The 16910-nt window shown below is 41.6% G+C and overlaps 1 protein-coding gene across 4 annotated transcripts in view; it reads left to right on the top strand.

The window, feature by feature from the left end:
• The window catches only part of otofa (otoferlin a), a 470909-nt gene that overhangs the window by 347092 nt on the left and 106907 nt on the right, over positions 1-16910 (top strand). For all 4 annotated transcript variants that reach the window (XM_078541508.1, XM_078541509.1, XM_078541506.1 and 1 more), the window contains 5 exons: positions 76-228; positions 2667-2856; positions 3182-3306; positions 5374-5508; positions 14533-14694. In XM_078541508.1, coding sequence (XP_078397634.1) covers positions 76-228; positions 2667-2856; positions 3182-3306; positions 5374-5508; positions 14533-14694 — 765 coding nt within the window. The remainder of the gene's footprint in view (positions 1-75; positions 229-2666; positions 2857-3181; positions 3307-5373; positions 5509-14532; positions 14695-16910) is intronic.

Genomic DNA, 16910 nt, shown 5'->3' with positions numbered 1-16910 from the left:
CCCTCAAGCCCCTATCATTACAGACGATATAGCTTCTTTCAATGTCTTTACTAATATACTGGATTCTCATTGCAGCCTCAGCACAGTATCCCCGAAATTTTCATCTGGATGTTGAGCAACAACAAGAGGATTGCATACGCTCGAATTCAATCCAAAGATATTCTCTACTCAATAGTGGATGAAGAAACAGGCAAAGATTGTGGCAAAGTTAAGACTGTCTTTCTGAAGGTAATATGATCTCGCTTGGTGAACCTTATACAGCCGCCATTCCATTGCAAGGATAATAGGGTGGATTTGAACTCCTGGATGGGCAATTCAGGAGAGTTGCTGGCCTTCCAAAACATGTGGCTCCATGGGAGACTTTGACCAATCATAATGGCTGGGCCTCATTTACTTCCCACTACCCAGTTGCCCACCTAATTTTGCAGGGCCCAGAGGCCACCCAAAAAGCACTGTCAAATTGCAGAAGGGGGCCCATTTAATGGTTGGGGTGGTGAGGTATCCCAGGGGAGCAGAGGCCAAGACTTGCCTGGTGGAGCCTTTAGGAGCAATCAGCACAGCAGGCAGAGCGGGGTAAAATTCCTCTCTTAGATGGTCAGAAGTCCAGCATTAGGACTTCAGGATCACAAACTCAGAAAGAATGCAACAGGATTGCAAACTCAGTCGCAATGCAGAAGGACTGCAAGGAGAAAACCAACCACATCATATCAACACAACTAGGAACGGACAATAAATGCAGCACCACCAGCATCATTCACATCATATGCATAAATTTAAAACGCTTGTGTCCTGCTGCTGTTTCAGTCTAATTCCTTGTTTTATTAAGTCATAGGACCTACAATCAGAGCAATTTATGGGCTGTCACCATCAAGAAAGTTTAAAAACAAGGATTTTCTGATTCTGATTGTAAACACTAGAATGGATACAGATAAAATTGAACCATTTAGTCCTCAAGTGCTGGTAGATTCGAAATCAAAAGTTACAGTGATTGAATTGGCTGCAGAACAAAAAAAAATGCAAGAATAGGTGGATCAAATCCTGAAACGTAGGATTAATTGTATGCACAGGAGGTATAAACTCAATCACTGTGATTTTAAAGAAAAAAAAGAGAAACACGGCTTCTTTGAGATCAATTTAACCATCCCAAAGAGAACTACATTTCTCTGCTTGGAATGCATTGCACTTCTGTAGCCGCTGCACTACAGTAGGCACTATTCACACAACTGTAGCCATTCTGCAATTGTCGCTGTTACCTGACTGTAGCCAATACACTACTGTAACCATTACTCGCACTACTATAACCTTAACACTGTCAGGTATTGCACAACTATAGACATTACACTATTGTAGCTATGACACTTATGTAGACATTACTTACACTACTATAGCCATTGTTCACACTAGCAGGAGAGTTCTTGTGCCCTGGCAAATATTTATTACTCAAGCAGCATCACTAAAACAGATTATCTGGCCATGAATCCCACTGCTGTTTGTGGGGCCTTATTGTGTGCAAATTGCCTGCTGCATTTCCTTACACTACAACAGTGATTGCACTTTGAACATTGACTGAAGTGCGTTGGGATGTTCTGAAGTTGTGAAATGTGCTGTGTAAATGCACGTTCTTTCTTCTTTCTTTCTTTACTATACCCATCACTCTACTGTGGCCAGTACTCACAATATTATAGCCTTCATAGTATTCTAGGTGGATATAGGACAAGGTCTAGGGTAAATAGACACATGATAATCTTCTCCCCTTGGAACATATTATCACCACATTTAAGAGGATAAATAATTGAAAAAGAAAATGGTGGGTAAATGGGACTGAATAGACCAATCTTCCCCAGAGCGGGCATAGAAGCAATGAGTTGCATGGCCTCTTGCTGTGCTGTACTATACTATTAGAACCATAGGACCATAGAACACTACAGCACAGAAAAACAGGCCATTCGACCTTTCTAGTCTGTGCCGAAATATTATTCCGCTAGTCCCATTGACCTGCACCTAGTCCATAACCCTCCAGACCTCTCCCATCCATGTATCTATCTAATTTATTCTTAAAACTTAAGAGTGAGCCCGCATTTACCACGTCAGATGGTAGCTCGTTCCACACTCTCACCACTCTCTGAGTGCAAAATTGCTCCTAAAACTGATTTATTAATGCACATTTTCTTTCCTGTGTCAATCCACCTTAGAACGATAACCTCTTGTTCACTTTCATATTCTACGAGAGCAATTTGTAAGCAATGCGAAGGTAGCCTGCGGAAAGAATTGCCAGATTCAGAAATGGATACCCAGTTTCTCATTGGGAACTTTGTGCTTCTATTTACTGCACTCGGCAACAGTGATACTTTTTCAGTAATACAAGGGCACTGTACAATTATAAATGCTTTGCTTATCCTCATCGTGCTGTTACCATTCCATTTCTGTCATGTTGGTGATAACTGAAACGTAAGTACGCTCTTTGTAAATAGGACAGTGTTCAATGAGTGTGTAAGAATGCCTGACAAAGGTGATTAATGTTATCCAACAAGAATGTTTAAGCGGCTAATTTCAAGAAGCATATTTCAAGAATGTATATTCCTTCCCAAAGCCACTACTGTGCAACGCTTATGAATAGTTTTTACCTTTGTCTAAATTGAGTCAAATTGTAGTTACCTTGTTTGCAGCTCCCTGGAAAGCGAGGCTTTGGAACCACAGGTTGGACAGTTCAATCTAAAATAGAGGTTTACTTTTGGTTGGGGTTAAATAAGCAACGGAAGGATTTCCTGAGCGGCCTGCCCAGTGGATATGAAGAGAACAAAGCAGTAAAGGGTCAGGGATTGGAATCCTTCCCTCCTATAAGTCTGACCTACATCAGTAAGTACTAATTTTGAAAACAAATAATTAACCAGTGAGTATTCAGATCCTAATGTCTATATTGAATGGTTAGTTGGAGGAAAGGAAGTAAAGAGTTACATAAAGTTATGTTGTGTGTAAAAGGCTACTCAATTTTGCAAGTTAGAAAAAGCATCATTGCTTCTTCCAAGGCATGAAATTCCTTAAAAGAGGGAAGACATTATTTTTAAAAATAGACTGTCCATAATACGTTTGAATGTTTAGTCAGTGAAAATGCTAGAATTTAATTTACCTGCCTTGAGTGAAGTTTTAATTCTGAGTGGGATTTTTTTTTTTGCCAAAACAGAGAAGCAGCTTTTCCAGCTAAGAGTTCACATGTACCAAGCACGTAGCCTGTGCGCTGCAGACAGCAGTGGCCTCTCGGACCCATTCGCCCGTGTCTTCTTCTCCACACAAAGCCAATGCACCGAGGTAATTACAGTACAGTCCAAATGGGACCTGTTTCTATCAAAGAAATGCCCCTACCTAACACATGTTCCATTGTTAACACCAGTAGATGAAAATTATCAAGCAACTCCGACCGAGTGAGTACCCTATTGCAGCTATTGACATGTCACTGGGGGTAGTTACCAAGTGAGTAGTTACCAAGTGAGTACCCTATTGCAGCTGTCACTGTTGACATGTCACTGGGGGTAGTTACCAAGCACAGGCAGGGTCCTCCCACAAAGGAAGTCCTGGACAAAGCTACTGGGAGTATTTGAAGAACCAAAAGAGAAAACAGTTGCAGGAAAGAAAGGCCCATAGTAAGTTACCACCCAGCAAAAGCTGGAACTCCATTCCTAACAGCACTGTGTATGTACCTACACCATATGGAGTGCAGGGGTTTAAGAAGGTGACCTTCTCGAGGGCACTTAGCGATGGGCAATAAATGCTGGCCTAGCCAGTGGCACTCACGTCCCAAGAAAGAACTTTTCAAATCACCTCGAGGAAGGTTCAGCTTCGTCGCTAATGTGCCGCTTTGCCAAAGCTTTTTTTTAACCTGGTATCAGGATTCAGTCATTGGCAATGATTGTGACGCTTGCAAGCTGCCTTGCATTGGCTTTTCCACCACCACAAGCGAAGATGTCCATCAAATATTTCATGTGGAAATGTTGCAGCTTAGGAGGCATTGGCTGGAAGGCATTACCAGGAAACAGCCTGGTTTTAAATGATTAAATTTGAGCGGTAATCCTTCACAAAACCTTGGTGGGGGGGGAGGTGCCGAGGTGGGGGGTAGGGGTAAGGCAGGTGGGGGGTGAGGGGAGCAAAAGCCTGGGTTTCTTTCAATCTATGCTGATGTTCTCCATGTCTAGGTAAGTGAGCTCTGTACCTAAAGGACTGAGTACACCGTCCATATCAGCTCAAGATCAGCATTTGTAGGTAAGCCTGTCATCAGCCTGCCATTTTAATTGAACAATAATATGAACGGTGACTGGTATCCTATTTGTTTACTTTAAAAACATAAACTAATCTTCTGTGGCTTTACCTCAATGGGGATTCACAATGAAGCGTAGCTTCTTACAAGATATAGGGTTAGAAATCAAGATTAATATGAATGGTTAGTAGGAACAATTGTGAATCTTAAATAAGTGATTTAAGGTGCAATTTTATGAATTTGTGATGCTGAAAACAAACATCACCCACTAACTTTTCCTACAGACTGTGTTGCTTCAGTTTCCTTTCCATCATTCCTTCATGATTTTACCAGGCACCTATGAGAGTAAAATATTTGAGATGCCCTGTAGGCTTTAAGCTCAGCTAAATGGGGTGGCAGGATTGGAGAGAACTATGGAATTTTTTTTATTCTTTCACAGGATGTGGGTGTCGCTGGCTAGGCTGGCATTTATTGCCCATCCCTAAATGCCCTTGAGAAGGTGGTGGTGAGCTGCCTTCTTGAACCACTGCAGTCCACAGCGCTTTAAGGGAGGGAGTTCTAAGATTTTGTCCCAGCAACAGTGAAGGAATATAGTTCCAAGTCAGTGTGGTGCATGGTTGGAGGGAAACCTGCAGGTGGTGGTGTTCCCATTCATCTGCTGCCCTTGCACCTAGGTGGTAGAGGTCATAGGTTTGGATGCTGCTGTCAAAGGAGCCTCGGTGAGTTCCTGCAGTGCATCTTGTAGATGGTGCACACTGTTGCCACTGTGCATTAGTCGTGGAGGGAGTGAATGTTTAAGTTGGTGGATGGGAAGCCAATCAAGCAGGCTGCCTATTTCTGGATCATGTTGGGCTTCTTGAGTGTTGTTGGAACTGCACTCATCTAGACAAGTGTAGAGTATTGCATCTTGTGCCTTATAGATGGGAGACAGGTTTTGGGGAGTCAGAGGGTCAGTTACGTGCTGCAAAATTCCTAGACTCTGACCTTGTAGCCGTAGTATTTGTATGGCTGATCCAGTTCAGTTCCTGGTCATTGATAACCCCCAAGATGTTGATAGGGAATTAACATGGAAATAGTGTAGTCTTGGGTTTCTGATTTCAGTTTTATTAATCTGTCATCCACAGGTTTTACAGGAGACTCTATGTCCTACCTGGGACCAGTTGCTGGTGTTTGATAACATCGAGCTATATGGTGAAGCACAGGAACTTAGAGATGACCCTCCCATTGTGGTCATTGAAATTTATGACCAGGATACTGTGGTAAGGAGTCCTAATTAACTGTATTTTTCAGCCAAACAGTTAGAAATTCCAGTTCCATTTCAATTTGTGTATTAATATTATAAACTGCAATATAAAAATTAAGTTGTAAAATATTGTGGTTTACTGGAAGTGTAATTTAATACATATACTTAATTAAATGGGCATGCACAAAATGGTCTCTGATGGTTCACAAGAATATATTTTAATGTCCAATATATTCTATGTTAAATTCTACCCAACACCCAAAATTAAAACTCCAGAATATCTAATCTAACATCCTACACCCTTGATCAGTTGTGTTCCTTGATATATGATTTTCATGGTCTCAGTAATGCAAGAGCTGCAATAGAATTCAGACAGCCCTGTTTCTACTCTGCATCCTTATAGTCCTCAATCCTGCCCCAACTAGGTAGTCAGCCGTTTTTTTATGGTATTAAATGAAATGCAACTTTTGCAGTAGTATCAAACAGATGATACCACATTATATTCAAAATCAATTCAAGGAAAGAAAATTGGACTGGGAGTAAAATGGGCTACTGATTTACAATGCAATATGCACTATTGCCAAAGACCACTTTCACCTTACAAGTTCCTTCTATGCCCCCTTAACGTAACATTGCCTATTCAAGTTGACCTCTTCACGTGGGAAAGTTAATGAACTCAAGGGATGGCTTTGATGGGAAAAACACAGATATTTCTTACACAGTCTCACTGATTGGATACTGTTTGTTTCCTTTTCCATCTTTATCAGTGGATGTTTCTGTACATATGCTTATGTACACATGTTTATGTTTCCTGTTTTAATATCCAGGGGGTTCAATTTATTTACCTTCAAATAGATCTGCTATCTCTTAAACCATCCATTGAATTGATTCAGGTTCTGTTACTATCAGCTTAGGGCTGACTTTGGCTTTTAGAGGTGAAGGAAGCAGGTAGTACTGGGTTAGCCATCCGTTATACACTGTGATAAAAACAAAAAACTACTGCGGATGCTGGAAATCCAAAACAAAAACAGAATTACCTGGAAAAACTCAGCAGGTCTGGCAGCATCGGTGGAGAAGAAAAGAGTCGACGTTTCGGGTCCACACTTGAAAGGTCGTGTGGACCCGAAACGTCGACTCTTTTCTTCTCCACTGATGCTGCCAGACCTGCTGAGTTTTTCCAGGTAATTCTGTTTTTGTTTTGTGTCATTATACACTGTGTCTGACCTTTCTTTCCATGGAAATTAGATGGGGCATACAATGGACAGACAATTTGCTACTACCACCACTGAAAGTTAAAATCAGCCCTTCTCTTTTTTATATTGAGTGCCTGGCCATTTTGTTTAGTATCAGCAGCAAACATTATAATGTTTGGCTGGTAAATGTTACAATTGAAATATCCTTGAAACTGATAGACACAGCATCTACTTTCAATTTATTTTACTGCTACCCCTTTTGAAAGATTTCTCCCCTTCATACAACTATGTTCAGCTGAGAAACGAGGAATGTGTGAAAGTCATGGACTCTGTCATAAAGAGCACCAAGGTCTCTTTAAAAACAATTAACAGGATAAGCATTACATCAACAGAGACATAGACAGTAGCAGCCTCGCACCGCCTGTCTCCCTCACCCCAATCTATTCAGCAATAGAATACAGTGTGACGATATAGTATAATGATTCAGCTGACAACTCTGATCAAATTCACCATGTTGGACAGATATATAAGACAGACACCTTAGGATTGGGAAGCTGATGCCTGTTTGCTTCTAGAGCTGACAATGTTGTATTTTAAGACACCTGTGTTTCAGCCTTTGCTCCTTATAAGTTTCAATCTTTATCCCTTTTAAGTTTCACTTTCCCCCATGTTAAATGGATCCCAATCAGATAGTGAAGTATGAAACTAGAAACAGATCCTTTTTTTGTAAGTAGCTTTATTCACAGAACGTGCATTACATATCTCAGCCTCCTTCCTAACAACACCCCAGTGTCCCAGCAGTTCCTTTTTATATGTGCTTAAGACACTTAATCAATACCCCCCACCTGTTTCTCCTTAAACTTAACAATACAATTAACATAACATTAAGCACCCAACTATGAATAAATTGGATGTTAAGTAAAGGCTGACTGTGTGTTTCTGCTTTATTTCCTCTAACTTTCCTCTGTTGCTGGATGCCTTGTGTATGGTGGGCTAAGTAGAGTTTTCATTGTTCACACTAGTTGTGATTTGAGTAGCTTGAGAGCAGAATTTCAGTAGATTAGGCAGCTCACTATAAAAGATGCAACAACAAAAATGTTTACCCATTATTTTCAGATCATAATTCAAATGAAATCTGTGTTGCATCTTGAAGTCCACTGCCGTGTGTTGTGCGTAGTCACGGATAGTTCTGTACACTGGAACTAAGTAAATGCTTCAGCTTTCACTTGCCCCTTTAAAACGATAACCCTTACATACAGTTTCTGTTTCTTTTCCCTCCAATTTCCAAAACCCAGCACTGGTTCTTGTTTGTTTCGACTGATGTTCCATTGCTCCCACTGTGCTCTCTGGAACTGATCTAGCACAGAACAGATCTAACAGCCAAAAATCCAGCATCCGTGAATACTGTGGACTATCAGTAGAAGCAGAATTATATACCAGCATAATCTATAAACTCTCAGTCCAACACGCCCCTTACTCCTCCATCACCATCAAGCCAGGAAACCAACCCTAGTCCAAGTATAGAAGTGACTGCCAAGAGCCACATCACATGGAGGCAGAGTCTGTCCTGCAGGCAGATTTTAGGAAAAAGATCAATAAGCGGGACCTCCTGATTATTCCTTAGTGAATTTAGAAATAGGAGGATGGATGGTGCATCTAAATATGTGGCCAGAGAGATGGTGCAGGAGGGAGATTCCTGGGGCATTGGAACCAGTTCTGGGGCGATGTGGGTACTGTACAGAATGAAAAGTTGCACCTCAGCAGGGTTGGCAAACAATGTCTTTAGTTTCCTAGTGCTGTGGGAGAAGATTTAAAATAATCTGCAAGAGCCTGGGAACCAGAATATAACATCAGGAAGAAGGCAAAAGGTACACAAAGGTTTCAGAGGGACAACTGGCACTCGAGTAAGAAATAGTAAGGTATTACATTGGAGTCAGGCCAAGAGGGAATAGAGTAAGGTCTAATTCAAGTTTGTACATGCATGTAAACACATAAAGTGTGGTAAGTAATGTTAGTGAGCTGCTGGCACAAGTAGGCACATGGGAGTATGATGTGACAGTGGGGAGTTAATAGTAGATAATAAAGAAATGGCAGAAGAAATGAACAAATATTTTGCTCTGTGTTCATCATGGAGGATACAAAAAACACTCCAGTAATAACTGCAAACCAGGAGGTGAATGGGAGAAAGGAAATTGGTGAAAGTGAAATCACTAGGGAAATGGTACTGAGCAAATTGATGGAGCTGAGGGCTGGCAAGTCTCCGGGTCCCGATGGACTACATCCTAGGGTCTCAAAAGAGGTGGCTAATGAGGTAGTCAATGCACTGGTGTTAATTTTCCAAAATTCACTAGATTCTGGAAAGGTTCCATCAGATTGGAAAGAAGCAAATATTCTATTCAAGAAGGGAGAGAGGCAGAAAACAGGAAACTATAGGCCAGTTAGCTTGACGTCTGTCGTGGGGAAGTTATCAGAATCAATCACAAGGGAGGTTATAGTTGGGCACTTAGAAGAGCTCAAGGCAATTGGGAAGAGTCAGCATGGTTTTGTGAAAGGAAAATCATGTTTAACCAATTTATTAGAGTTTTTTGAAGGAACAACATGTGCAGTGGATAAAGGGGAGCCTGTAGATGTGCTGTACTTGGATTTCCAGAAGGCATTTGATAAGGTGCCACATCAAAGATTATTACAGGAAATAAAAGCGCATGATGTAGGGAGTAACATATTAGCATGGGTAGAAGATTGGCTGGCTGGCAGAAAGCAGAGAGTATGCATAAATGGGTCTGTTCTTGATTGGCAGGATGTGACGAGTGGAGTCCCACAGGGGTCTGTACTGGGGCCTGAACTTTTTACAATTTACATCAATGACTTAGATGAAAGGAGAGGAGACATGGTAGCTAAATTTTCAGATGACAGAAAGATAGGTAGGAAAGTATGTTGTGAAGAGGACATGAGGAGGTTGCAGATGGATATAGATAAGTTGAGTGAGTGGGCAAAGATCTGGCAAATGGAGTTAATGTGGGAAAATGTGAAGTTGTTCACTTTGGCAGGAAGAACAAAAAAGCAGAGTATTACTTAAATGGAGAACGGATGCATAATTCTGAAGTGCAGAGGGATCTACGTGTTCTAGTACATGAGTCACAAAAAGTTAGTATGCAGGTACAGCAAATAATTAAGAAGGCTAATGGAATGCTATCCTTTATTATGCAAGAGATTGAACATAAAAGTAAGGATGTTATGTTTCAGTTATACAGGGCATTGGTGGGGCCACACCTCGAATACTGTGTACAGTTTTGGCCTCCTTTTTTAAGGAAGGATGTAAATGCATTGGAGGTGGTTCAAAGAAAGTTTACTAGATTGATGCCTGGAATGAGTGGGTTGTCTTATGAGGAAAGGTTGGACAGACTGGGCTTGTTTCCACTGGAGTTTAGAAGAGTGAGGGGTGATTTGATTGAAGTATACAAGATCCTGAACAGCCTTGACAAGGTGGACATCGAAAGGATGTTTCCTCTTGTGGGTGAGTCCAGAAATCAGAGGCACTGTTTTAAAATTATGTGTCACCCTTCTAGGACAGAGATGAGGAGAAATTCTTTCTCTAAGAGGGCTGTGCAACTTTGGAATTCTCTGCCGCAGAAGGTGGTGGAAGTGGGGTAATTGAATATTTTTAAGGCAGAGGTGGATAGATTCTTGTTAGGCAAGGGAATCAAAAGTTATTGGGGTTAGATGGGAATGTGGAAATCAAAACACAAGAAGATCAGCCATGATCCTATTGAACAGTGGAGCCATTCTATCCCTGTTCCTATTTTTTATGCTCTTATGTTGTGGCAATAACAGAGACTTGGCTCAAATATTGTCTAAATATTCCTGGATACAAGGTGTTCAGGAAAGATAGAGAAGAACAGAAAGGAGGAGGATGGGAGTATTGGTTAAGGAGAATATTACAGTGCTAGAGAGAAAGTATATCCTACAGGAGTCAAGGACAGAATCTATTTGGTTAGAGTTAAGAAATAACCAAGAAGCTATTACACTACTGAGTATATTCTATGGGCCACCAACTAGTGGGAAAGATATAGAGGAGCAAATTTGCAAGAAAATTACAAAGAGATCCAATAACTTTAGAGTAGTGATAAGAGGGGAGTTTAATTATCCTAATGATAGCCTGGGGTAATAATAGTGTAAAGGGCAGAGAGCGAGAACAGTTTCTGAAGTGTTTTCAGGAGAATTTTCTTGACCAATATGTTTCTAGCCCAACAAGGAAGGAGGCATTGCTGGATCTGGTTCTGGGGAATGAGGTGGATCAAGTGTCAGTAGGGGAACATTTAGGGAACAGTGATCAGGGTGTCATTAGGGTTAGATTAGCTATAGAAAAGGACAAGGAACAATAAAGAATCTTTTTAAAAAACAGAGCAAAAGTCTTTAATTGGAGGAGGGCCAGTTTAAGTGGGTTGAGAATGGAACTGCCTTGAGTAAATTGGAATGAAAAATTGGCAAGCAATACTGTAAAGGAACAATGGCCAACCTTATAAAGTGCCTCAGGCAGAGTCAAGGTACGTTTCTAAGAGGGGGGAAAAGTAGAGCAAATAAAGCCAGAGCGCCCTGGATGACAAAAGAGATGGGGAATAAGATGAAACAGAAAAACAGATGCCAGGTTAATATTATAAGTGAGGAGCAGGCTGAATATAAAAAGTATAGAGAGGAGGTGAAAATGAAAATAAGAGACAAAGAGAGACAGAGAAGAGAATGGCAGTTAACACAAAAGCCATCTACAGGCATATAAATAATGAAAGGGTGGTAACAGGAAGAGTGGGGCTAATTAGGGAACAAAAAGAGCGCATGACTGACGTATGAAATGAAAACTTTGCATCTATCTCAAGAAAGGAGATGCAGCCAAAGTCATAGTGCAAGAGGAGGCACTTGAGATACTAGATGGGCTAAAAATTGATTAAGAGTGGGCATTAGACAGGCTGGCTGTACTTAAACTTGATAAGTCACACTAGGATTGGTTGAGATGTATCTGACAATGCTAAATGAAGTAGGGGTGGAAATTGCAGAGGTACTGGCCATGATCTCCTAGTCCACCTTAGATGTGGGGATGGTGCCAGAGGACTGAAGAGTTGCAAATGTTACATCCTTGTTCAGAAAGATGTGTAAGGATGCATCCAGCAGCCACACACCAGTCAGTTTAACCCCTTGGTGGGAAAGCTTTTAGAGATGATAATCTGTGATGAAATTAAGTCACTTGGACAAGTGTAGGTTAATTAAGGAAAATCAGCAAAAGCTAAAGGCAAATTGTGTTTGACTAACTTGATTGACAGAGAGGAAACAGAGAGATTTGTTGAGGGTCATATTGGTGATGTGGTCTTTATGGATTTCCAAAAGGCCTTAAGACAAGCTTGCTAGCAAAGTTAAAGTCCATGGACAGTGGTAGCATGAATACAAAGTTGGCTGAGTGACAGGAAACAGAGAGCGGTGGTGAATGTTTGTTTTTCAGGCTGGAGGAAGGCATACAAAGGGATTTCCCAGGGCTTAGCACTAGGAACACTGCTTTTCTTCGCATACATTAATGACCTCAGCTTGGGTGTACAGGGCATAATCACAAACTTGATGATGACACAAAACTTGGAAGTATTGTGACCTGTGGAGAGGATAATGATAGACTTCCAGAGGACATGGACAGCCTGGTGGAATGGACAGATGCATGGCAGATGGAATTTAATGAGAATTATGAAATGATATATTTTGGTAGGAAGAATGAGGAGAGACAATATAAGCTAAATGGTGTAATTCTAAAGAGGTTGCAGGAACAGAAACACCTGGAGAACATGTGCACAAATCACTGAAGGTGACAGGGCAGGTTAAGAAACCAGCTGCAAAGGCAAATGGGATCCTGGGCTTTATAAATAAAGGCATAGAGTCCAAATGCATAGAAGTTATGATGAACCTTTATAAAACACTGCCTTGACCTCAGCTGCAATATTGCGTCCAATTCTGGGCACCACACTTTAGGTAGAATGTGAAGGCTGATGAGAGGGTGTAGAAAAGATTTATGAGAATGGTTCCAGGGATGAGGAACTTCAGTTATGTGAACATATTGGAGAATCTCCTTGGAGAAGAGAGGTTGAGTAGAAATTTGATAGAGTTGTTCAAAAACATGAGGGTTCTCGACAGAGTAGATAGAGAGAAATTGTTCCCTTTGGCAGAAGTGTCAAGAAGCAGAAGACACCGATTTGAGGTGATTGGCAAAAGAACCAAAGGTGCCACAAGGAAAATTTTTCTGTATGCAGCGTGTGATTAGAATCTGGAGTGCACAACCTGAGAGGGTAGAGGAGGTAGATTCAATCATGGTTTTTGAAAGGGAATTGGATTAACACCTGAAGAGAAAGAATTGCAGGGCTACAGCTATGTTGAAAGGGCAGGAGAATGAGACTAGCTAAAATGCTCTTGCAGAGAATCGACATGCATTCAACAGGTTGAATGGCCTCCTGTGCTGTAACAATTCAATGATTCTATCAAGCGCAATTGTGATACTCCCTTCAGCCAAGTTGCCAACCAACATTTATTCACCTGAGCACACATAATAACTGCTTGGATAAGTTACCAGAGAGTGCTTTCTGCTCTAGCAGAGATTCAATGTTTTCAGGAAACGAGGAGCAGAGAAAGATTTGTGGAAAAAGGAGGAAAACAAAGAAATCATATTTATTTTCTTTGAGAGTATCATGTTAAAGGCTAGTTCAAGCCTCTTACATGAGTATGTTAAAGAATATTGTCGATAGCAATCCCAGGCATAGTTTGAAATTAATCATCTATCAAATATTGCTTTATTTTCTGTTTTGCATGCCATAAGTATACCTCTTTTGAAGCTCTCAAATAGAATATTCCATTGTGACTTACAATGCTGTAAAATTACTGTTTTTAGAAAATACTTAAAATCCTGGACTTTTTATTACTTGTGGCAAAAATCCTAGGAACTCAATGTGAATTGAAAATTCCATATTGACTACATGGTGCATCATATCCTTCAAGTCAATTTTTGTGTGAAGTCCAATTATTTTAGTTTTATTAGAGGAAGCAGATTGAGCACCCAATATGCATCTGATCTGCAGTTTATGCTGAAAATTCGAACGTCAAGGCTAGGCTATTACTTTGACAAATCTCCCAAAATAAAATAGGCACCAATGAAGCCAGGAACCAAATCGTCAAACGTTAATTTATGAAGGTAATTTGCTAAAAGTAAGCCAATGGAAGAATTCTCTTTGGGAAAATTCTGGGTGTTCTGTTCTTAGAAAAGGATCTTAGTGAGTTAGTAGATACAGATCATTTTACAGAAAGTTATGGCTTTGATTAACCTTGTCACTAACTGTCTCATCTTATGAACACAATATTACGTCAAACAAAACAGCCGTCAAAGTTTGACATGGATCCGGTAAGAACAATTTTGAAACTAAAATCTGATGATCTCAATAGAATTATAGTCAGACTGTGGAGGAGTAGAAGCTACAGTCAATAGAAACATTTCTTCAATAACTCAGGTGTTAAATGCAGGGATTCCCAGATTGAACAATAAAAATTGAACAGCAAAAACATTAAAATTTGAACAGCAAATCAAAACCTGCAATCTTATTGATTCAGTAAGTAGAGTGTAGCATTTGATTAGTATTGGATCATGTTGCAGCCCATTCAGAAATATTACTCAATTCTGTTTTGAGAAGGCCTTGTCAAATTCACGTAGCTTGATATTGAGCATTAACTATTCAAGTCCTAAGAACATCTGGGAAACTCTATATGTGGCTACGGGTGTTTCTTTTTACTTCAGTTGTGTTAGGTAGTTGCTGACAATTCTCCACTTGCAGGGAAAAGCAGAGTATATTGGCCGAACATTTTCAAAGCCCGTGGTGAAGATGGCAGAGGAGGAGTATGGCCCTCCTCGTTTTCCTCCACAACTCGAGTATTATCAGATCTACCGGGGGAATACGACTGCTGGAGACTTGCTGGCCGCTTTTGAGCTCCTTCAGGTAACGCTGTGCAAATGGAAATAACTCTTGAGTACATGTATTCTACCTCATTCTGTCTGCCTCTTTTCATTGGTCTGTGGGAGTCACATGATGGCAACGTCATTGGAGTTCTTTATTGGCCAAAGCCAAACCTGGGATGGCCAGATTCAAGGTTCTTGGAATTCTTCTTCAGATCTATTGACAAAAAAACGTTATTCTATTTGTAGTTGGTTAATTAATGTTAGGAAAATCAAGTGATTGAATAAAAATATTATTGCAAGTTTATAAGATGCATGTGCCCCATTTTTTAAAAAATGCAGCCACACAGGAGAGATGAAATGCCCCACAGAACACACAAGCTGTTGTTCTTATTTTTGCATCCATGGTTGTAAGATAAATGGCTCAAATTTATTCTCGGCCCCTTCTTCTCTTACTCCTCCTTACCTAAAGATAGTGGCGAATGCTGGGGTTCCATCGCCAGTGTGGTCCCCAGCAACCTCAACAAAGGCGGCAGCCACTCTTCATTCGTCAACTCATTCACTGAATGTCTCAAGCCTAATTCTATGCTCATTGGCGATCTCCACAAACCTACCTTGCTGCAGCAGTCACTGAGAAGCAAGCACAAGTGGATGCCATCACCACAAGATGCAAGCAAAATGCTTGCGGATATTGGAAATCTGAAATAAAAACAGAACTGCTGGAAATACTCAGCAAGCCAAGCAGCACCTGCAGAGGGGGATAAAACAGAGGCCCAGGTTTCCGTCCCCAGGTCCAGTGTGCCGAGACGGGAGATTTCCCACCCCTGCATACCCGACCTTTAAAAATGTCCCCCTGCAGATTGGATTTTCAACCGGGGGGGTGGGGGGGGTGGTGGGGGGGTGGGGGGGCAGGCAGAAATAGGAGTCGGAGCAGGTGTCCCCGGAATAATTGCAGAGGGGTCTGGATGTGGAGGTAGGCTGGGTGGAAAGATCTGGCTCTGTGTTTAAATACATTTTAAAAAGAATAGAACAAAAGCAACCCTCCGGCTCAGACCCTTACTGACCCACACACCCCCTATGCCCCATCCATGCCAACCTATGCCAACCCATGCGCCCCACCACCATTGCCCCTCATACTCCCTATGGCAACTTAGTGCATGGTAACTGGGGGTATAGTCCCTCCCTTCTATCAGTTGGGGGTCACGTGATGTACTGCGGGGGCTCCGACCAATGAGCTTTTAACATAGGCAATTTGGGGGGGCGGAGCTTACTAACGAGAGTCCTGGTTGAGCACGAAAGTATCTGTAAATCTCTCTGTAATAAAGTTAACTGTTACTTGATGAAACCTGTCTACTCCATCGAGTCATCACAATTGGCGATGAGAATGGGATCAGCTCCGACTCTGCACCGCGACCTGTTGCTGTGAGTACATTGAATTTTTTTTTTAAAAGCTGCACACCAGTCACGCCACTCTTTGGCAGGTTTGATCCATATGATGCAACTATGGAAGACTGGAGACAGTATTCAGAGCGCCTCGGATTTTACATCGTAGCAAACGAGATTACCGCGGAAGAAAAGCAGAAAGCGATCCTCTTGAGTGTATGTGGCAGTGAAACATACCAACCTCATTCGTAACCTGACAGCCCTAAGCCTGCCCAATGCCAAGTCCTATAGCAACTTTGTTTTGAAGTCGCTGCTGAAGTGTTTCTGCTAGGCTTTTTAATGTTTCTCACAGCGGCATTGCGCATCGATTCTTCCATTCTTCAGGTTCTTCGATTCTGAACCTCGTGAAAACACACTTCCAGCCAAAGCCATCCATAATAATGCAGCGTTTTAAATTTCATTCAGAAATTAGGGCCCTGGGAGAGTCCATCACGACCTATGTCATGAACCTCAAGCAGTTAACAGAACACTGTGACTTCGGGGACACATTGAACCATTTGCTGTGGGAACGATTGGTTTGTGGATTAAGGACGACGCCACTCAGCGCAGTTCACTCACTGAGGTCAACATCGACTTTAAGCGCGCCCTAGAAACCTCCCTCGCCATGGAAAGTGCTGCGAGAGACTCGCAGGCTTTGCAACACATGGAAAATGGCGCCGCACTTCATGTTGGGCGGGAACCTGCCGCCGAGCGTGGGGCAAAGGCCAGACCTGCAGAGTCGAAGCGCAATCCAATGTCCGCTGTGAGAAACATTAAAAAGCCTAGCAGAAACACTTCAGCAGCAACTTCAAAACAAAGCTGCTATAGATCTGGGGG

The sequence above is a fragment of the Cetorhinus maximus genome, chromosome 5, assembly GCF_964194155.1.
Source record: "Cetorhinus maximus chromosome 5, sCetMax3.hap1.1, whole genome shotgun sequence".
NCBI lineage: Eukaryota > Metazoa > Chordata > Chondrichthyes > Lamniformes > Cetorhinidae > Cetorhinus > Cetorhinus maximus.
The sequence above is the reverse complement of the archived record's forward strand: the minus strand, read 5'-3'. Positions and strand labels throughout refer to the sequence as shown.